This window comes from Apodemus sylvaticus, chromosome 3 (genome assembly GCF_947179515.1).
Source record: "Apodemus sylvaticus chromosome 3, mApoSyl1.1, whole genome shotgun sequence".
Lineage (NCBI taxonomy): Eukaryota > Metazoa > Chordata > Mammalia > Rodentia > Muridae > Apodemus > Apodemus sylvaticus.
In genome coordinates this window covers 128,358,897-128,382,491 of record NC_067474.1, presented here as the reverse complement: position 1 = coordinate 128,382,491, position 23,595 = coordinate 128,358,897, and the positions used below count along the sequence as shown (strand labels likewise).

Here is a 23,595-nt window from a genome sequence, read left to right as displayed (position 1 = left end):
AGGTTTGGTGGCATGGGCAGGTGGGTTCGGGACATCCATTTGGAGAGAGGGAAGGAGGAATGGGATGAGGATTGTTGGAGAGCTGACTAGAAGGGGGATAATGACTGGACTGTAAAAAATAATTAATGATAATTAAAAAATAAAATAAAATATAAGATACCTAAAGGTGAGAAATACAATGAACTCCTTTTGGATTTTAGGTGATGCCATTTTGAACAGTTGGAAAGGGATGCATTTGGAACAATTGGAAAGGGATATTGACACCATGCTAGTTATCATTATTATAATATTAAGATTCAATTATATTCTTATAAGTATCTTGGTTTACTATGTCTCCTCAAAAAGTAGTGCCCTCAAAAAAATTATGAGCCTTAGAAAAATGATTAAAAAAATTTATAAAACAGAGTGAGAACAATGACAAAATACTAGAGGGAAAATAGAGCAATTGTAAAATCAGAATATGGAGACTGTTTATATGTCTGGAAGGCAGGAAGAAAAGCAGTAGGAAAATTGGAGACAGGACCTGGAACAGATCCCAGAACAAAAAAATGCAAAATTTTGTAGAACAGACTGAGCAGCAGAGAGAAAAATTTGAGACATGAGAGCAAGCTTTGGAGGAGAGGATAGAAAAAACTGATAATTCAGGTTGAACTAAATGCCAGGATGACAAGAGATAAAAACATATGAAATATGGGCACAGACCTTAAGAGAGGAACTTAAAATATTAATTATGGAAAATACTTATATAGAGACAAAAATAGAATTAGAGAAAGCCAAGAAAAGATTGTCAAAAAGCCAGTTTAGTTTATCCAGTAAGTATACAGTGAAGACCTGCAGACAATAATCATCTACAAAATTATCAGGAATTTGAATAGCAGCCTGTGGATGTGTTAGAACTAAGAAAATTTAAAGAAAGAATCGCAAGTTTTTTAATTCATTCACGTTTTTTTTTTTCAAACAAATCCTAACCTCTGAGGCTATCAAAAATAGAATAATCCCTCAAGACTGGCATGATATGGCAAAAGTAACATTACACTTTTGTAAAATTAGAATCTATTTACAGTGGGTTTCATGGTAGAGAGAAGAGGCTAAGGAGGTATCATGACAAATAAAGTCAGACATATTAATATTTCTAAAGTTCAGCTGCTGGGTGAGATCTATTTTGAGTTACAGGTTCAAGACAAATATGAAGAAACCTTGACATTATTTTGTTTGACAGGCTTAAATGCCAGGACAATGTCACAGAAACAAGGAAAAGACTTGAACCATTTTCTCAACTCATGCAAAGTACAAATGAAAAATTCTCTAACTTTTAGCAAAGGTTCACTTTAGCTGTAGAAAGAAGTATACCAGAACCATTAGCAAGAAAGGCACTAATTGAATCTTTAACTTTTGAAAATTCAAGTGCAATGCCAAGAAGTAATCAAACAGTTGAAGGTAGAGTTGTATTGATTTGTGAGTGGATTAGACATACAGTTGATGATAAACTTCATTCACCTGATATGACCGTAATAGGAGAAGCTACCACCACAAGCCTTGAGACAATCTAAAATTTCAGATATCTTAGTTGTGGTGAGCAAGTTCATTGCAAAGGAAACTGCAGTGAAAACCAAATTAATTCCAAAAGGAAGTCTATGTCTCCTGGAATATGTAGGAAATGTGGAAAAGGCAGACTGCATGCGTGAATATAAAGGAAGAAAAGACAAATGGGGTAATCATTTACCAGAAAATCTGGGTGGAGGGGTCCTGCAAGCCCCAGTGCCAAACAGGTAAAATTCTGTTCCTCAGGACAATTAAATACCACTGCTCTGAAAACAGACCAGATAGCAAAATCAACACAAATTCTATAGATAATCCAACAAACATATAAAAGGCCCCAAAACCAAGATTTTGGCAAACTTCTAAAGAGGATCAAAGACACAAGCTAAAGATACTGAGAAATAATACTGAAATTGAAGGAATGGTTGACAGTGGAGCAGATGTCACCATTATTGTTCCAAAATCATGGCCTGTAGATTAGCCACTTCAAGAAGTTGAGACTTTATATCAGATAAAGCCAATTCAGGGTGGTTTAAATGTATAGGGCTTAGATAGGAAATATAAGGCCATATATGGTTGATATAGCCATAAAATTATGGAAAAGAAATATGCTACAACAATAGAAAACACATGTTATTTCCTTAAAATTAGGAGATTAGCAGAGCTGTGCAGTTTTTCCCCAAGCCACTTAGGTTTGGGACTAGGACAACATATTTGTTAAATTGGTACACATAGTTATGGGGTTCATGGTATAAACTAGAACACAGCTGTGACCTCAAAGCCAACCAGACAACATGCTATAGATGCTAGGAGTCCCTGTTGGGAAATGAAAACAGTTTACTCAGAAGTCAGAGAGCAAGGCTACATGCTTCCTGTAACAAAAAAAAATTAGAGAAAAAATGAAATTGTAAGAAGTCAATGCTATCCTAAGCATTTGGGTTCTTTGAAAGTAGGCTCCATGGGAATTCTGGGAATGTTTAGTCTGGCATGTGACTAATGTGTTGGCCTGAGAATAGGCTTAAATAGAAGGGAAGTTAATTGAAGCTAAATAAATAGGGAAGGATATTAATTCGATTTATATAAAGAGAAAAGGGATATAATTAAATACATTCAAAAGATATTAATCTTCATAGAAAGAGAAATAAAAAATCGCTTTAACTGTTTTAAGGATAGAAAGGAGAAAAGAATGGTAATTGCTTTAAATGTTTTTAAGCATGCGTGGATGAATAAATAAATCAAGGCCTTTGATGTCACCGTGTAGGAGACAAAGACATGGATACAGTTAGGTTTCTTATGAGTCTGAAGCCAACCTAACCTATAAACAAATTTGTGTTGACTCAGGCTACACAGAGAGACATTATCTCAATAAATAATCATAATTGTTTTAATTGTTCTAAATTGTTTTAATTATTAAAATGAAGATGGCTATAAGTTTTAATGGTATTATAAATCCTCTGTGAGAGAGTACAAAATAGAGCAGGCCTTAGAAAAAAAGAAGTTGCTGAGTTGAATCAATCTATAATTTTGTTGGTTTTGGGTTGCTGGACGAAGGACATGTATTTGTATTAACAGGAAAAAAAAAGGTTTTGATATCCTTTCAAAGTTATACGGATCAGACATCATAGTGAAAGGCACCCTTGGCTGTAGACAGGAAAGAAAAATTCAATAAGATCAAATAGGATAGGTAATATGATCTACTGTTCCCTCTACCTGGAAAAAGCCCTAAAACTGGCTGAGACATAAAAATGTCTCTAGTCAAACAATCACCTATACATAGCCCATAAATCTTGTTTGCTACAGAATCATCAAAATTCATCATATCATCTTTTCATATGGCATGGATGAAGATATATCTCAATTTGGTCATTGATCAAACTAATTCATAAAAACAGAAAAAAATTCACCTGCACAAACAGCAAAATTTCATCCTTAACTGATCTGTGCACCTCGCACAATCAATACAAATACCTTTACAGAGCTAAATATTGGTTTTAAGGTTACTATATTACAGATTGAAACACCAATTGGGAAACCCTGACAACAAAATGACCTGCTGTTCTACCTCCAAGTCTGATTTTGCTTCAACTGATGCTGTTTCCGGAGACTTACGTTGAGAACAGCTTTTGAAATGAGTGCTAATTCCTGATGACCTCAGTTCATAGAGCCTTTTGGGTAGTTCCAGTCAGGACTTCAGTTAAGTCCTGAGCTTTCTTAGCATACAGAGACTGGATGACAAATGCTACTGCTAGCTTTCTTAAGACTATTTTTTTCTAATTTCCTTGGCCCTCCCCCAAATGGAATTCTTCACTCTAATCCAGCAGGTATCAATCATAAGAAAATCGTCATCTCAATCTCTTAAGTTTAGGTGTCTGGTTTTGGTTATTTTGTGAACTTTAGCTATGTTGTCATGTTAACAGATAATTTATAAATAATTATTCTTTTGGACAGGGAGGAAACTAAATAGAGAGCTTAGACTCAGGTATTTTTATCTTTCATTTCCTCTTCTCTATCACGTTTTCTTTGGTAAAGTGAAGGGGGTCAAAAAGAAAAAGGAGTATATAAAATTATTATAAGAAATTAGACAAATAGGAATGATTATTAAATTACATACGCTTAAACAAAGCATTTTATAGCCATAATCTTATATTTGTAGAAATATTCATATTTTGATCCAGAATTGAGTTTATATTTTATTACATGGATACAAAATTTTGGATAATGATGAAGGTTTAAGGTTTTCATTGAAATAAATCTTTCTATTTTGATACAATTCATTGCAATAAGTCTATATAGATACAAAATTTAATATTAATTTTGTTACTCTTAAATAGGTATTGTGCCTATGCAGCTCATTTAAGGATATAAGGCTTAGACCCAGTCTAATAGCTTCTGTTACGAACTGTTTAGGATGATTAAGTAATAGAAGTGAATACTCAGATAGTAAAACTCATGGACATATTAAATTATACTTTAGTTAATTACAATAAAATTATATAAATAATATTTGGCAACTCACTTAATATATATATATACATATATATATATATATATATATATATATATATATGTATGTATGTTCTTTAAAAGCATCAGAGATCCACAGAATATGGCATTTAATATTATTTTATATTAAAACATCTTTTGACTATGAGACATATCTGTTCCTGAGAGTACCCCTTATCAACTTCAAAGAAGATATTGAGAATCAATATCTCCAGGAGGCAGAATGGCTTCAATGATTGTAAGCTAGTCACAGGGCAAGGAATGCCATAATATCATCTACAGACAGAATGCTATACTAAAAGTACAGAAGATGCAGGATATTTGACTCTTTTTTCACTTAAGTTCTGTCAGATGTTCTGGACCAGAAGGCTGAAGATAGTGCTTCAATGTTATAAGAAATGTTGGGGACTGTTCAGTTGGTCAGATATTTCTGTAATTTCTATGGTTTGGAAGCTCTGTCTTTGTGCTTCCTGCATACTCAGGCAATATTTAATTCCTTAACATATCTTACAGAGTTGAAGAATAGGATAGTTATAGTCTTAAAACTAAACTTATAAAGTTGTTTAGCAATAAAAATGTCCTAAATTTGGAAAAGATTGCCTGAAGATGTTAAGACAAATCATAATAGGATATGATTTAGGTATAGAATTGTAAATTCATTAAGACAGGATAGATACTAAAGTTCCTCATCTAGTTACAACATACAAATAGGCCAGACTTTTGAATAGAATTTATACTTAATAATTTTCATAATTATTTCAAAATAGTTATTACTATGCATTGTTTGTTAATATACGAGTAAGAACATTTTTAGTCAGACAGAAAGGGGAAAAAGTAGTGGGTTGACCAGATTCTGTTTGTATTCTAATGTTAATATTGTTTCCTAAAGAGGTGTTACCCCTTATGAGTAGCCATGTGAACTTTTCCCCTGTCTTGTATGCCTGAGATTCTTTTTTTCTATCACTTGTATTCTGTGATACAAAGAATCAGCAAAACTATGACTTGGTTCTTTGAGGAAATCAACAAGATAGATAAACCATTGTTCAAAGAAACTAAAGGGTACAGAGATAATATTCAACTTAATAAAATCATAAATGAAATGGGAGACATAACAGAAATGGAGGAAATTAAAAAAAATCATCAGAATCTAGTATAAAAAGCCTATACTCTACAAACTAGAAAATGTAGATAGAATAGCTTGTTTTCTAAAAAGATACCACATACCAAATTTAAGTCAGGATAAAGAAAACAATATAAACAGTCCCATAAGCCCTAAGGACATAGAAGCAGTCATTAAATGTCTCCTCAGCAAACAAAGCTCAGGGCCAAATGGTTTTAGTACAAAATTCTATTAGACCTTCAAAGGTGACCTAATACCAATACTTCTCAAACTATTCCACAAATAGAGACAGAAGAATAACTCAGAAAATGGAAAGATCTTCCATGCTCACGGATCAGTAGAATTAATATAGTAAAATGGTCATCTTACCAAAAGGAATCTACAGATTCAATGCAATCACAATCAAAAATCCATCTCAATGCTTCAGAGACAGAAAGAGCAATTCTGAACTTCATATGGAATAACAAGAAACACAGGACAGCAAAACCAATTCTCAAGGATATAAGAACTTCTGTGGAACTCACCAGCCTTGACTTCAGGCTGTACTACAGAGAAATAGTGATAAAAGCCATATGGTACACAGATAGACAAGTAGAACAATGGAAAAGAAAAGAAGATCTTGAAATAAACTAAACCTTTGGTTACTTGATTTTTGACAAAGAAACCAAAACAGTACAGTGAAAGAAAGAACAGTTTTAACATCTGGTGCTGCTCTAAATGGGCATCTACATGTAGAAGAAGGCAAATTGATCCATTTTTATCTCCATGTAAAATGCTGAAGTCCAAGTGGATCAAGGACCTCCACATTAAAACAGATCTTCTAAATCTAATAGAAAAGAAAGTGGGGAATAGCCTTGATCACAATGTCACAGGGGAAAATTTCCTGAGCAGAACAACAATGGCTCAGGCTCTAAGATCAACAATTGACAAATGGTACCCCACAATACTTAAAAACTTCTATAAGATAAAGGACACTGTCAATTGACCAAAATGGCAACCTACAGGTTGGAAAAAGACCTTACATCAAATGAGGCCTTAAATTGTATATTCTACCTTCTGGTCCCAACCAATTGTCTCATCTATTTTTTTGTATTAAATCATCCATCAATCATGTGGGTGAATTCTTTGTGGAAATGCAGAATGTGTTTTATGACTAAAAGTAAAGGCGTGTGACTGCTGCTAGTGACCTCTTATGCTTCTCTGTGATGTGAATTTATTTCCCACAATAAACAGTTAACCATGCATTTGAAGTGTACCTCCAAATTCCCATGAAACAGACCACATTCAACAACTTGGCCTTTGCAATGTGCCTTGTAAAGTAATACTTCTACACTAACAATATTGTTTACAAATGACACTCTATTCTCTTATATTTCAATCTTGGTTGCATGATTTATACCTTATCACATTGAACATGCAACTGTTCATTGCAGATAAGAGGTTACTCATTCCATTTCACATTAGCAAAGGGATAAATATTGAGTTTTTCCAGGAAAGACCCTTACTTTCAGAGTTATATCCTCACATTGCATATTTTTAAAGGTAGGTGATGATTCCTTTGCAAATAGTCCTAGGTTGACTAAAGACAATTTATTCGATTCACCAAGGCACCCATGGTAGATAGAAGATTCCATGTAAGCCTACATTAGTGAACCAGAAATTATTTGAGATTGCTCACACAATTCTGGTTAAGAAAGTGCTTACTTGTACCTGTATGGTTCAAAGATAGATAGCTGTATTTCTGAAAGGTTTACTGCAGCATTTGTGATTCCATACACAATTTGAATGGCAATCATCACAGATAAATACGGTTTGAGCTTGAGTTGCATAAAAGCAACATGCTTTTTAAAAAACAGCATCATGATAAGCTACATTACCAAGGCAGGAGATGAAGGATAAATAAATTGGTAATTCAGGAGTTTATGAATTCCTGTCAAAACTGACAACTAGGGAAGTATTGGTTGGGTAGCTTTAACTACTAATTTTCTGCCTGCTTGAATTCCCCACAACTCAAATCTACTTACCATGTAGATATTCTTTAACAAAGTAAGTCATGTGGAAGGCAATCGGCACAAATGGTAATGTACTCAGAATCATTATCCAAATGGTTTTCCATGAAAACAGCTCACCTAAAAGAGTGAATCACAAATCTTAACACTGAGAAACATTGGGATGGACATATCTAGTTAGAAATACTGATTCATCTGATGCATGCTACTGTTCAAGAGACTACCACATGGAATATTAGCCATAGGCAAGTTAGTAATAATAGGTGAGGTGGTAATAATGAATTTGGCTGAGAGCAGGACATGACCTGAGTAAAAATGAGCCAGATAGAATTTAGAGTGAGGTTGCTATACAGGTATATAGAGGTCACCTCCTTCATTTCTTCCAATCCATCCTGCCTATAAGGTTACTTGTAATAAAGGAAGAGACCTTTTTCCTCTTAGAGCTTCTTAAGATCAAAATCTACCATAATGCTCAGATGTAGGCTTCCAAAAATTATAATAAAGTCAGTCCAACTTAGTGCTGTAACACTAATGTCTGAAATATCAGCAAGATATGTGCACTTCTCACTTCAATGTACTCATTGAATGTTGGGTGCTGATACTTAATGTATCTAGAGACTTAAGTTTGTGTAAGTTTTCCTTTTCAGTTTCCTCATATGAATTTCATATCTTTATTCCTAGATAAAAATTCTACACCATCTAAAATATTTCATTATGTCTAGTAGGATGCTGATTTACAGACTACAATGAATTCTTCTATATCCATTTGGATATTTGTTTCTTGTGGAATAAACATGTATTTAGCTCGTACTTTCTTATATGTAATTCATTAGAATTAATTTCTTTATCAGGTGAATTTTCATGCCTTGTAACACAATGAGTTCAACGTGGAATTTTGCCAGCCTATCACTCAGTCACTAGCAAATTTCTAAACAATTACATTTGACAAAATGCTTTTCTTTGACATCCATCTTTATTCTTCTTTCTGCTCAGTTAATGCAAATATGCTTAAATCTCATATTTCCTAAAGTTTGTGTTAATTACATGTTCTTAATATGTTAAAAATATGTTGTTTAGAATTAATAAATGCTTAAAGATATTACTATATCATAAAATATGCCTTTGTATTCAATGAAGTTATAAACAAATAACAAATACTTTAATTTTTACATGTATATACATATATATGTAATATAGATTATTTATACACAGGTGAATATATATATTCATACACATACAAACATATCTTTCTACTAAATCAGTGGATTTAGTCATGTTAACATTCTCTTCCAGGTTGTGTTTAGCTATTTCCAGAATGGAAACCAATACTGATGTATGCTTACAATACAGTTTTTTGTTTGTTTGTTGTATTGAATCCAAGCATCAAGTATTATTTCATTAATGGCATTTAGTATTAAAATCAGTTAGGTAGGTTAGTGTATAATACCTCCAAGGATTTATTTTTTTTTTTGCAAAGGACCCAGGCATAGAGAAATAGCATAATCTTACAGGTACATAATAGATTAAAATACTAATATGAAAGAAAGTAGAGTTAAAAAGGTAAAGCAATAGGAACTCCCTAATGTATGGAGGCAGCTATCAAGTTAATGCTTATTAGGATGTAAGACTTGAATATGGAATTAAAGTGGGTAAGGAAAGTTAGTTCAGTTTATAATATGCTGGAACAGGAAGCAACTAGATAAGACAATCTTTAGTCAGAGCTCACTTATATGATGTATGAGTAGACAAGATGGAGATGGAAACCATTAGGAGGTAAGGCCATATAGTTACCAAAGAAAAAGAGTTAAATATTGGGAGATGGTTAAATATAAGTAAATAGAGAATGATTCCAGGGTATTAAACACAAATATATTAAATATTCATCCTAAATAAATCATCCTATCTTTATGTTCAAAACAAACAATCCTAAACTAGTTTAGAACAAAGAGGATTTTAAGGAGATATTTCAAATTCAAAAATTATAATTCAGGCTTATACAATAAGGAAAAGGTGGTGAGAAGTAATGATTTAGGTGGATCCAATTATTAATCTGATGAATTTATCTCTCTGTCTATTTTTTGTAGTTTTATCTTCAGGTTTTATTCCTAGTTTTCTTTTAGGAATATGTGACTAAATTGGAATCATTAGTACTACCTGACTCAGACAACTCTGTGGATATATTTTAAGGAAACCTAGCATTATTATTCTGTATATATGAATGTGATAGAAAATGGACGTCAAGGTAAAGATTTGTTCCTGAGAAACTGAAAATATAAAATTTCACTACACAGCAGTAAATTAAGCAATGAAAGGAGATATAGCTTTAGAAACTCTTAGAGGCCTAGTGGTATCCAAATCCATTAGATAAAAGGAAACCAGAAGAGAGTAAGATGTCAAAGGCTATGCCTTGGAAACTTCATTGTCAAAATATCAGTTAGATTTTTTTTTTGAGCTGAGACTAACTAGATTCATCTTGGAAGAAGAAAGCATAATTGAGTAGTTGCTTTCATCAGATTGGACTGTGGCCATTTATTGATTAATGATGCATGTGATAGGCCCATCCCACTTGGAGTGACTGGTGTCAACTTTGGGTAGATGTTAAGTGGGTTGTTGAAGAAATCAGGATGTGAAACCTAGGAATAGAACGCCAGTGAGTAGTGTTCACTGTATGATTTAGCAATAAATATACTCTTCCCCCAACCCAACTTGTTTATGATCTCATAATGTTTTTAAATGGAAAATGTAGTTAGTAGTCAAGGATGCAGAGTGATAAGATAAATACATCAAAGAAATTAAGAGATGCTGCTCTAAGTGATGAGTAATGCTAAAAGAAAATAAGACGTTAGAAATGAAGTCAAGGAAGAATAGAATAGTAAGTATGTGTGACAATGGAAGTTACTGAAGCAAAGTACACATTTTTACCTGATAGGACAACACTTATGCTTTCTTCTTGGTGAGTTACAGTGTTTTGAATGTAGCAGGTGACATTGCAGTGTGAGTTGACTTCAATAAGAAGGGTCATTTTCATGGTGAAAAAATTGTTTACATCCTGTGAATGGGATTTTGATGTAGCTGGGATGATCTCTCCTTTGCTGTCTCTCCATTCCATGTGAGGCTTTGGAAACCAGCCTCCTGAATGACACTCCAACATCACACCTTTGATATTAGGGGGCTGCATAAGAATGTGTATGTCTGAGCTTGTGGCTGGTTGAAAACAAAACAGGAAAATACTATTTCAGGTTTTCATAGAAGGAGGACATGATAGAACAATAAAAGCTCTTCTCAATTTTAATTCCAGTTTCAAAAGACACATAATAGTCAAAAAACTGCAGGAATATTGTTGCGATAAGAAGTTCATGAAACTTAATTGATTGAAATTGAAAAATATGAGGAATTAAAAATTTGTTGCCTGTCACCCAGTGGTCTCTCTAATTTGGTAATTGGAGAAATAGGTCCAGTATTGTACAATCCATATATACTTTCTGCTTGTTTGCACATGACTGTGTCTTGCTGTGTACCACATAATGGTGTTGAAATCATGTTTCTCCTATCTCAGCCTCTTTATTAGTAGGATTGTTTATTTGATGTTTTTACACTATACTGTGGTTTTCAGAACAGCTTATATATTTTAAAATTATTTATACAGCTAAAAGAAGTGTAGACAATTAATTTGGGAGGTAGCTTGCAAGAGAACAACAAAGAGTATAATCAATTGTTTTGCTTGGTATTCATAATTATTGTATCAACTTTCAATTAGATGACCTTATAAGTTACCATTTTTTTCTGAGATGAATGCTTTTCAAAGTCAACACAGCCAATGAACCAGAATCTTACCCTCACCTAATGTCTGTGCCACCCCAAGCAGAACCATTGTTCACTGAAACAGTTGATGAATGAAAAGACCATCTTAATAGATAGACCATTTTAATACACACACCATTTCTTAAGTGAATGTAGCCTGTTCTCCATGGGCTGAGTATGTTGATAATCACTCAAGTCAAATAGCTTTGTTCATAGCAGGAAATCTGTATCCAAATAATTGTGCCTACAATTCATTCCTTGAATCAGCAAAACTGTTAATTCTTAGCATAGCTACTATGGAGGTAAAATCCTTTGGTGATATGAAGGACATTGAGGTGCAGTGTTATTACAATGAACTCCAATGTGTAAAATTGTTCTTTTTTTTCAGGTTTGCACCATAGTAAGAGCCAAGATATTAAGCTTAAATAAAAACAAAACAAACAAACAAACAAACAAACAAAAGACTTGTGAATCCTTTAATCAGTAACTACTATCATTTACTCCATCATTCCAGATAGATCTTTTATATAGTTTTTAAGCATCAAGGAACTGAGAAGGATTTGCATACCAGTGAAAAAGTTTGGCCATTATAATTACAAGGTCTAATTTGTAGCTTTATTAAAAATACTTTCATATTGTAGAAAACTTCTGAAATTCAAGAAGTATACCATTATATATACTTATAAAAACTCACTCATAAATAAATTTTAGTAGAGTTTAAATGAGACAAATTAGATACAGTTTAAGTACATTATCTGGGAATTGGTTAAGTAAAAAAATAATGTAATCCATTCATTAATAAGAATTAAATATTAATGAAAATATATATTAACTAATGAGGGTATGGATAGCAGTAGTTATTAGATATGTCTTGGTAAAGTATAATCATATTGAATACTTATTAGCATGTAGGTTTAGAGTATTGATTGATTTATGTCTGTGCTAGGATTTACCAATACTATGTTTCCATTCATCATTTTAAAAAGTTTATGTATTTTCTATTATGATAAATTGTACTATTTATATAATAAAATTATAAAATTATAGATTAAATTTATATAAATATTTGAAAAGAGCTCATGAAAATCAAAAGGACTAGATGGGAAGGATAAAATATTCAATCAGCAGCATGTCCAAATTAAAGTCAACTATGAAAAGACCTGTTACATTTTTATTCATGTATTTAAAATATTTTTGTATTTATAAAGCAATAGAAATGGTACTTGGTCTTTTAATTATGAGAAGCAGAAATACATATTCAAACCTTATAGAAATAATAATTTAATGATTCTAGAATTGTTACTAGTTACTTTTAAGCACCTGGAAGCAGATTATTAAAATGAGTTTCATTTTAAACAGTATTGAGTAACTTTAGTTGAAATTGTATTTTACTTGTAGGTAATTTTATAAAATGTGTTTCATATTAAGCAGATAATACATTAATATTATGAAATGTATATATTTATTTAGAAAAAATGAACATGTCTGAAAACAAGGTACTTTCTGAGACATAAATCTCGGCAAAGAACAAATATATGGCGGTTTAAGGCATTATATCAAAACTGATCAGTCTATTAATGTTTAGGACAAAAAATGTTTTATATCTGTGCTAACAGAGTAGCTTTTTGTGACATATCACTACTAGAAATAGCAATGGCCTACATTAAGTCCTTTGACTTTAAACTACAAAGTTTAGTGTTACATGACAGCCAAAAAAGATTAATCATCAGTGTCTAGAATCTTACACATATGTACACACATGTGTGGATTTGTTCAGTTTCCTTTAAACCCTCTACTTTCCCTCTTCTTCTTTTTCATTCAGAATATTTCAGAGGAAATATAAATTACATGCAGTTGTCTATCCTTCACATATAGCATTATAACATAGGATAATGAAAATTGCAGTTAAAACTTTAAAGATTTAGGAAAATTCACTGGGCGATGAGTGGTCACTTAATTGATTTGGACAGAAACAAAAAATTACTATTTCAGAAAGAATATTTTTCTTACTTTAATAAAAATTTTATACAAAATATTCTGATAATTTCCCCCTCATCATCTCTACTCATATCTCCCTACCTCCTTACATACCCAAATTTTTAGTGAGAAGCACATTTATGTAATTCACTTCTTTTGAAAGAATACTAAGGAGTTGTCCTATATACTTGAAAGAATAGGAAAAACAAGAGGAATCTGATGATAGGTTGAAATCTAACAATGTATTTAGAAATAACAAGAAAGTTTTTCCTTATAGAACTAATTTCTGCACTGTAATAATCTTCTTTTTTGATTTTTCCATAACATCCAATTATAAATTAAATGCATATCAATCAGCTCATTAATCAATCCATGCAATAAGTGTTAAACACCAAGAAATTTCCATCTACTCAATACTATATAGGATTTTAATAATGGGTACATGGCAGTCACAGAGGAATTCATGCCTACCTGTGACCTTGACTTCTGTGATGTGCTCTTCATAGAACTTGTCATCTTTGAAAAAGCAGTGGTAGAACCCACCATCATCAGCAGTCACTTTAAAGATCCTGAGCGTTACTTTTCCTCTTCCAATGTCATCTTTCAAGAGTTGAATCCGCTCAACATACTTAGAGACAGTTTGTCCAAGCAGATCTTTACCATTCCTATACAGGTATACTGGCTCAGTATAGCGATTCCGGAACCAGCGAATTTCCATGTGCTTTGCTTGTTGTGGTGGAGACAACTGACAACTGAGTTCCAGTTTTCCACCCAGTGGTGCCAAGACTGGCTGCTGTAAGCCATTCACAGTGAATTGTTCTATGAAGGATAACAAATAAACAAAAGACAAGAGTGTGAGTTAGTAAACATGTTCACACCTCTTGTTGAAATTATTTTCTCTATTGATCCCTCCTGTCTTCTCTCCCTTTCTCCAAAACATTCACATATACCTCATTTAATGTCGCTTTGTTTATCCAGATGTATTTTAATTATAATTTCCTAGCTGATCAGAAGCAGAACGTGTTACTGCAAATGGTAAGAGAAGTTTTTCAGGAAATACTAGAAGTGCTGAGCCACTTCAAGACAGGCTAGATTCAAGGCAAATCAGGTAATGTACAAGACGCTAGCAGAGAAAGGAGCAGCCATAGCTCATGACTCTTGCGAAAAATGTACAATGACTGTAGATGATTATGTGGCAGGTCCTCTTACCCCTTTGTGTTACTTATCTTTTAGGTGACACAGATGAATCTACCCTTATTGGCTTTTTTTTTTAAAAAAAATCTTTTATTGGTTATTTTACTTTATTTATGCACATGCCAAATGTTATCACCCTTTCCAGTTCCCCCTCCACAAATCTCTTTTTACACCACCCTCCCCCCATGCTTTTTCATTAATGAGTATCAGGTTTGTGGCAATCAACACAATACCAATAAAAAAGCTATCTTTATCTTGTCAATATAAGGTGGGTGTTAAGACTCAGTAGGACATGAGTGAACCCTAATCTAAATTTAATTTTAATTATTAATATTATGTCCACAGTTTCTCAGCTCTAATAAATGTACCATACCAAGTCAAGATGATAAATATATGGGAAAGTCTTTGATACAGGAAAGAAAAGTTTAGTTCCTTGCTTAGTCTATGCATTTTGTACATAGATTTACAACAACTATAAAATGCTCCAGAAAGAAACATTTATTAAAATTATAAAATATATTATTTTATGTGTAGAGCATTTTGCCTGTAAGTATGTTTGTATAGAATGTGTATGCCTGGTGGCACTAGAGGCCAGAGAAAGGCATCATATCTCCTAAAAGTTGAATCACAGGTGGTTTTGATCTCTCATGTGCCAGCTGGATATCAAAACCAAGTCTTCTGGAAGAACAGCAGATAATGTAACAGATGAACCAACTCTCCAGACCAAAGTTTATTAAAATGTAGAAATTACATTGCTATATAGTTGCTGCATGGTAAGTTCTTATAGTTAGAGAAATAAAACCACTTGTTTGAAAAAAAAAAAGGAATCAAACTGGAACTAACCTGGAAATTTTCTCCATACTGGTTAGCTTTCATAGAGATGGAAATTTCTATGCATACCACTGGGGATAAAAATCATCACTGGACTAACCCAACAATAAACAATGTATGTTTCAATAAAGAGCAAAGCAAGATGTACCTATATGTTGCACTATTGACATTAATATTTATGCATGGTAACAAATCACTTTCTTACTAGATTTGAATCCTGTACTAAGGATAGAATACAATCCACAAAAAGACAAACAGTAGTAATATTGGAGGAAATCTATAAATCCCTTAAATGCAAAGAATGCCAGGGAAGTAAAAATAAGTGAAGAAAATCATTTAAGGTGTGAAAATAGAAATAGAAACAATAAAGAAAACACAGACTGAAGAAAATTTGAAAATGGAAATTCTAGATAATCAAACAGGAAGAAAAGAAATAAGCATGTCTACAAAACATAAAAGATGCAAGTAAGGATCACTGGGGTTGAAAAAACAATCAGAGAAATAGAGTTGTCAACTTAGGAAAGAGATCTAGAGCAATAGATGCAAATATCACTAACATAAAACAAGAGATAGAAGAGAGAATTTGAGGCATAGAAGATACCATAAAAGATATTGACACATCCATTGAAGAAAATAAAAAGGTAAAAAGCTCCTAATCCAAATGACCCAGGAAATTAATGACACAGTAAAAAGATAAAACCTAAGAATAATAGGAATAGAAGAAGGTAAATATTCCCATAGGCATAGAAGATGGTAAAGATTCCCAGGAGAGAAAACATCTTCAACAAAATAATAGAAGGAAACTTTCCTAACCTGAAGAAAGAGATGACCATAAATGTACATGAAGTCTAAAGAATACCAAATAGATTAGACCAGGAAAAGAAATTCCCATTATATATTAATCACAATACTAAATGCACAGAACAAAGATTAATTATCAAAGGCTGTAAAGGAAAAGGGCTAAGGAATATATAAATGCACTTCTGTCAGAATTACAGGCTTCTCAGTAGAGACTAAAAGCCAGAAGATCCTGGACAGATGTCATGCAAACCCTGAGAGAACAAAAATGCCCACCCAGGCTATTATACCCAGCGTAAACTCTCAATCAGCAAAGATGAGAAAACCAACATATTTCATGACGAAATGGAATTTAAACAATATATCTCTACTAATCTAGCACTACATAGGAATCTAGAAGGAAAACTCCAACACAGGAAGGCATCTACACCAAGGAAAACTAAGGAACTAATCATCACAAAAGAAAAGCAAGAGGAGAGAATTAAACACACACACACATACACACACACACACACACACACACACACATACACACAAACACACACACACAACCTCAGAGTAAAAGGATAGAAAAAGGTTGTCCAAGCATATAGTTACAAGAAACAAGTGGAAGGTTGCCATTCTAATATCCAATAAAATAGTCTTCCAGCCAAAAATATCAAAAAAGATGGGGAAAGAGTTCATAAGCATCAAAGGAAAAACCCACCAAGAGGATGCTCAATTCTGAGCATTTATGCCCCTAATGGAAGGGCACACACATTCAAAAAAGAAACATGAATAAAGCTCAAAACATACATTGAACCTCATAAAATTATAGTGGGATCCTTCAACATCAGACTCTCACTGTCAGGTCATTGAAACAGAAACAAAGCAGAAACACAGTGAAACTGATAGAAGATATGAATCAAATGGATTTAACAGACATATACAGAACATTTCCACCTAAAACAAAAGATTATACCTTTTCTTAACACCTCAAGGTACTTTCCCCCAAATTGGCCATGTAATCAGTCACAAAACAAGACTCAACAGATACAAGATGATTGAAATAATCCCATCCATCTCATCAGATCACCACAGGCAAAAGCTAGACTTCAATAACAAAAACCACAACAAAACAAAACAAAAAAACCCCAGAAAGCCCACATATTCATGGAAGCTGAACAACTCTCTATTAAATGATAAGTTGGTCAGGGAAGAAATAAAGAAAGAAATTAAAGACTTTCTACAATTTAATTAAAATAAAGATACAGTATACTAAAACTTATGGGAAACATTGAGATCAGTGATAAAAGGAAAATTTGTAGAACTAAATGCACTCATAAAGAAATTGGAGGGATCCTACACTAGCAAATTAACTGTACATCTGAAAAGCTCTATAACAACAGGAAGCAAACACACCCAAGAGGAGTTGAAGGAAGGAAATAATCAAACTCATGGAGGAAATCAACCAATTAGGAACAGAAAGAACTAAACCAAGAGTCAACAAAATTATGACCTGCTTCTTTGAGAAAATCAACAAGATAGACAAACTCCTACCTAAACTATCTAAAGAACATGGAGACAGTATCCAAATTAACAAAATCAGACATGAAAAGGGAGAAATAATAAGAGAAACTGAGGAAATTCAAATAATCCTCAGATGTTACAACAAAAGCATTTACTCAATATAACTGAAAAATATAGATGAAATGAATGATTTTTCAGGACAGACATCACATATCAAAGTTAAATTAAGATCTGGTAAACTATCTAAACAGTCCCATATTCTCTAAGAAAATAGAAGAAGTTAATTAAAAACTTATCCAAAAAATAAAAATAAAGACCAGTGGCAGGTGGTTTTATTGCAGCATTCTACCAGAACTTCAAAGAAGTGCTACAACCAACACTCTTCAAATATTACATACAATAAAAACAGAAGGCTCACTAACTAATTCATTCTATGAAGTCACAGATACTCTGCTACCTAAACCACACAAAAATCCAACAAATGAAGAGAATTGTAGACCAATTTCTTTTATTAACATCTTTAACAAATGGTGCTTGTCTAACTGGTAGTCTATATGTATTAAAAACAGATCTATATGTATCACCTTGGACAAAGCTCAAGTCCATGTGGATCAAGGACCCCTACGTAGAACCAGATCTCCAAAAATGGGAAGAACTCCCATTCTCATGGAATGATAGGATTAACATATTAAATTGGCCATTCTACCAAATCCAAACTACAGATTCAACATAATCCCCATTGATATTCCAACACATTTCTTCAAAGACATTGAAAGAGCAATTATCATTTTATATGGAAAATCAAAAACACAGGATAGAAAACAATTTTCAATAATAAAAGAACTTCTGGGGGATTCCCCATCCCTGAACTCAAGGTGTACTACAGAGCAACGGTGATTAAAAACTGCCTGGAATTGGTAGAGAGACAGTTCAATCAATATAGTAGAATTGTAGACCCAAAAGTAAACCACACAGTTATGGGTACATGATCTTTGACAAAGAAATGAAAAACATACAATGGAAAGAAGAAAACATCTTTAACAAATGGTGCTTGTCTAACTGGTAGTCTATATGTATTAAAAACAGATCTATATGTATCACCTTGGAGAAAGCTCAAGTCCATGTGGATCAAGGACCCCTACGTAAAACAAGATATACTGAATTGAATCAAAGACAAAGAGAGTAAGAGCCTTGAACTCATTGGCACAGGGGGAAATTTCTTGAATAGGACTACAATGGCTTAGGCTGTAAGACATACAATTGATCAATGGGACCTCATGAAACTAAACAGCTTCCATAAGGGAAAAGACACAGTCAATAAGACAAACCAGTAACCTACAAATTGGGAAAAAACTTCACTAATCCCACATCCTATAGAGCACTAATATCCAAAATATATAAACTCAAGAAGACAGCATCCACAAAAACAACTCAATTAAAAATGGAGTATAGAGCTAAACAGAGTATTTATAACAGAAGAATCTTTTTTAAATCTCTCTCTCTCTCTCCATTTCTCCTTCTCTCTCCTTCCTGCCTCCCTCTCTCCCTCCCTCCCCCTCTTTCTCTTTCTTTTGCACCTCAGATTTTAATTCCTGCCCCCAGTCCACACTCCAACTGTTCCACATCCCTTACCTACTCCCCATGTCCTTGTCTCCATGAAGATGTCCCCCCCCCACCAACCATCCCCCATCCAACCAGATATCTAAACTCTCTGGGGCCTCTACTCTTTTGAGGGTGTTATACATCTTATCTGACTGAACTTAGACCCACCTGGCATTCCTCTGGTGTATATGTATTGGCAACTTCATATCAGCAGGTGAATACTGTCTGGTTGGTGGTTCAGAGTTTGAGAGATCTTGGGCATCACTGTTAATTGTGACTGCTAGTCCTCCTACAGGATTGCCCTCCTCCTCAGCTTCTTCCAGCTTTTCCCTAATTTAACTGTTGTGGGGGAGGGGGCAATCAACAGCTTCTGTCCATTGGTTGGATGCAAATATCTGCATCTGAATCTTTCAGCTGCTTGTTGGGTCTTTCAGAGTGCACAAATGATAGGTCCATTTTTGCAAGTTCTCTTTAGCTTCAGTAAAATTGTTAGGCCCTGGGACCTCCCATTGAGATGGATTCCACTTTGGCCTGTCCCTTCTTTTATTGAGGCTTCTCTCCATTTTCATCCATGCAGTTATCGTCATGCAGACATGAACAATTATGGGTCAGAGTTTTGACTGTGGGATGGCAACCCCATCCATCATTTGAAGCCCTGTCTTCCTTATAGAGGTGGGCTAAGTTTCCTCTACCTACTGTGAGGTATTTAATCTAATATCCTTCCCTTTGAGTCCTGAGAGTCTCTCATCTCCCACATCTCTGGTGCATTCTTGAGGGTCCCCTAACCCACTTGCCAAGGTTGCCTGCTTCCATTCTTTCTGTTGGTCCCTAGGACTTCAGTCCTTTTCCCTACCCTCTACCAGAACAGGTTACCCTCTTCCCATCCACCCACCCCATCCACTTTCCCTCCCAGGTCACTCTCTCCCTCTCCACTTGTTATTGCTTTTTTATCCCTCCCAAGTGGGACTGAGGCATTCTCACTTGAGCACTTCAGTTTGTAGAACTTTTTGAATTCTGTGAACTTTATCTTGTGTATTCTGTATTTTGTTCTGGCTAATACCTATTTAGTAGTGAGTACATACCATGCATGTACTTCAGGGTATTTTCTAGTTCCATTCTCTTGCCTGCAAAACTCAGGATGTCCTTTTTCTTAATAGATGAGTAGTATTCCATTGGGCAAATGAACCATATTTTCTATATCCAGTCTTTTGTTGCAGAACATCTAGGTTGTTTCTAGCTTCTGGCTATTACAAACAAGGCCATTATGAACATAGTGGAACATGTGTCCCTATGGCATAGTGAGTCATCTTTTGGGTATATTCCCAAGAGTGGTATTGCTGGGTCTTCAGGTAGATCTATTTCCACTTTTCTGAGGAACCTTCAGATTGATTTTCAGAGTTGCTGTACCAGTATGCAATCCCACCTCCAGTGGAGGAGTGTTTTTTTTTTTTTTTCTCTGCATCTTTGCCAACATACGTTGTTGCCTTAGGATCATTTTGATTTGCATTTCTCTGATCACTAAGGACTTTGAACATTTCCATAGGGGCTTCTCAGTCACCTGAGATTCTTCTGTTGTGAATTCTCTATTTAGTTCTATACTCCATTTTTTGACTGGGTTGTATTGTTTTTTGGTGGTTAGCTTCTTGACTTCTTTATATATTTTGGATATTAGCAAACTATCTGATATGGGGTTAGTGAAGATTTTTCCCAATCAATAGGTTGCTGATTTGTCTTATTGACTATGCCTTTTGCTTTATAGAAGCTTTCCAGTTTTATGAGGTCTCATTTATCCTTTCTTGATCTTAGATCATGATCCATTGGAGTCCTGTTTAGGAAATTTTCCCCTGTGCCAATAAGTTTAAGCCTGCTCCCACTTTCTCTTCTATTAGATTCAGTGCATCTGGTTTTATGTTGATGTCCTTGATTCACTTGGACTTGAGCATTGAACAAGGTGAAAAATATGGTTCTATTTTCATTTTTCTACATACAGATAGCTGGTTAGACCAGCACCATTTATTAAAGATGCTTTCTTTTTCCATTGTATATGTTTGGCTTCTTTGTCAAAGATCAAGTGTCTATAAATATGTGCTTTCATTTCCAGGTCTTCAATTCTGTTCTATATGAAAGACCTGAAGGACAGTAACTTCAAATCTCTCATGAGAGAAATCAGAGAAGATCTCAGAAAATTGAGAGATTACCCCATGCTCATGGATTGGCAGAATTAATAGAGTAAAAGTGGTCATCCTACCAAAGGCAATCTACAGATTCAATGAAATTCCTATCTTAATCCTGACACAATTCTTCAAAGGCATGGAAAGAACAATTCTCAAATTCATCTGGAAAGGCAAAAAAAACAATAATAGTGAAAACAATTCTTATCAATAAAGGAACAGCTGGGAGAATCACCATCCATGACCTCAAGCTTTACTACAGAGCATTAGTGATAAAAACTGCATGGTACTGGTACAGAGACAGACTCATTTCTCAATAGAAGAGTCTTTAATAGTCAAAAAGCTCTTAAAGAAATTAATAATATCCTTAGTTATTAGGGAAATTTAAATCAAAAGTACCTTGAGATTCAACCTTACACTAGACTGGCTAAGCTATACAACTCAGGTGAGAGTACATGCTGGTGAGGATGTGGGGAAAGGGGAACACTTCCATTGTTGGTGGTATTGCAAACTGGTACAATCACAGTAAAAATTAGTCTGGAAGTTCCTCAAAAAATTGGACATAATATTTATTACATGAGGACCCAGCTATATCCCTCCTGGGCATATATCTGAACATATAACAAGTTCACATGCTCCACTTTGTTCATAGCAGCCTTATTTATAATAGCCAGAAAAATCTGCAAAGAATCCAGATGTCTTTCAACAGAGGAATAGATATAGAACATGTGGTACATTTACACAATGAAGTACTACTCAGCTATTAAAAACAATGACTTCATTAAATTCTTAGGCATATGGATGGAACTCAAACGTATCATCCTGAATGAGTTAACACAGACCCAGAATGATATGCCTGATATGTATTCACTAATAAGTAGATATTACCTCCTGAAACACAGAATACCTATGATACAACCCACAGAACTTAAGAGGTTATCAAGCAGGAAGGCTCAAGTGAGGATACCTGAATCCCACTTAGAAGGGGAAAGAAAATAATCACTTGATGAGGGAGGGAAGGATGTGGGAGAAATAGCAGGAGGGAAAAGGGGAACAAGATCAAGTACTGGGGTGAGGGTTCATGACAGAAGCACAGATGGCCAGAAGAAAGAATGGAAATATACAGCCTCAGGGGTGGGAGATTGAGGACCCCTCTAGAAAGTACCCAAGACATTGGAAGTGAGAGACTCTCAGGACTCAATGAGAGTGACCCCAAATGAAATATCCAACAGTGGGGAGAGGAAACCAAAAGAGTCCACCTCTTGTAAACAGGCAGAGCCTCATGTGGAGGAATAGGGTTACCAACCCACATGCAAAACTTTTGACCCAGAATTGTTCTTGTCTAAAACAACTGTAGGGACAAAAATGGAAAGAAGATGGAGGGAAACACTGTCCAGTGATCTGTCCAAATTGGGATCCATCTCATGGGGGAGACACCAAGGCCTGCCTAACACTATTACTAATACTTTGATGTGCTTACACACCAGAGCTTAGCATGACTGTCCTCTGAGAAGACCAACCATCAACTGACCAAGACAGACACAGATATTAACAGACAACTATTGAACTGAAGTCAGGGACCCACATAGTTGAATCAGGGGAGAGATGAAAAAAGCTGAAGAGGAAGGAGACCCCATAGGAAGACCAGCCACTAACCCAGACCTCTAGGAGTTCCCAGACACTGAGCCACCAACCAGGAAGGACAGAGGAACTGGTCAGAGGCCCCCAACACATATATGTTGTGGCTAGCCCTGGGCTTGTATTTTGATGCTAATTCCAATCCTCAGAGGTGCTGCAGATGAGGAGTTGCCCTGTGAACCTCTCCCCACCTTAACTTTTCAAATAAAGGCTTGAGCCAATGATTGAGCACCAGGAAATGGGAGGAGCAGAGAATCCAGAGGAGGAGCGAGAGGAACAAAGAGGAGGGGAAGGAGCTACTGGGGAGAAACGGAGAGGTGTCAGAGGGAGAGAAGCTCATGGCCTGGAGAAACTGCAAGTTATATGGGATAATATAGATGGAATAGAGTAGTGTAGTGGGAGG

General features: G+C 34.6%; 1 protein-coding gene across 1 annotated transcript in view; it reads right to left on the bottom strand.

Annotated features, from left to right (window-relative positions):
- The window catches only part of LOC127680345 (selection and upkeep of intraepithelial T-cells protein 2-like), a gene marked incomplete at its 5' end in the record, with an annotated part of 49,030 nt that extends 34,725 nt beyond the window's left edge, over nt 1-14,305 (bottom strand). Inside the window, 3 exons of the mRNA XM_052175830.1 lie at nt 7,687-7,791; nt 10,594-10,875; nt 13,921-14,305. Coding sequence (XP_052031790.1) covers nt 7,687-7,791; nt 10,594-10,875; nt 13,921-14,305 — 772 coding nt within the window. The remainder of the gene's footprint in view (nt 1-7,686; nt 7,792-10,593; nt 10,876-13,920) is intronic.
- Nucleotides 14,306-23,595: the final 9,290 nt, after the last annotated feature.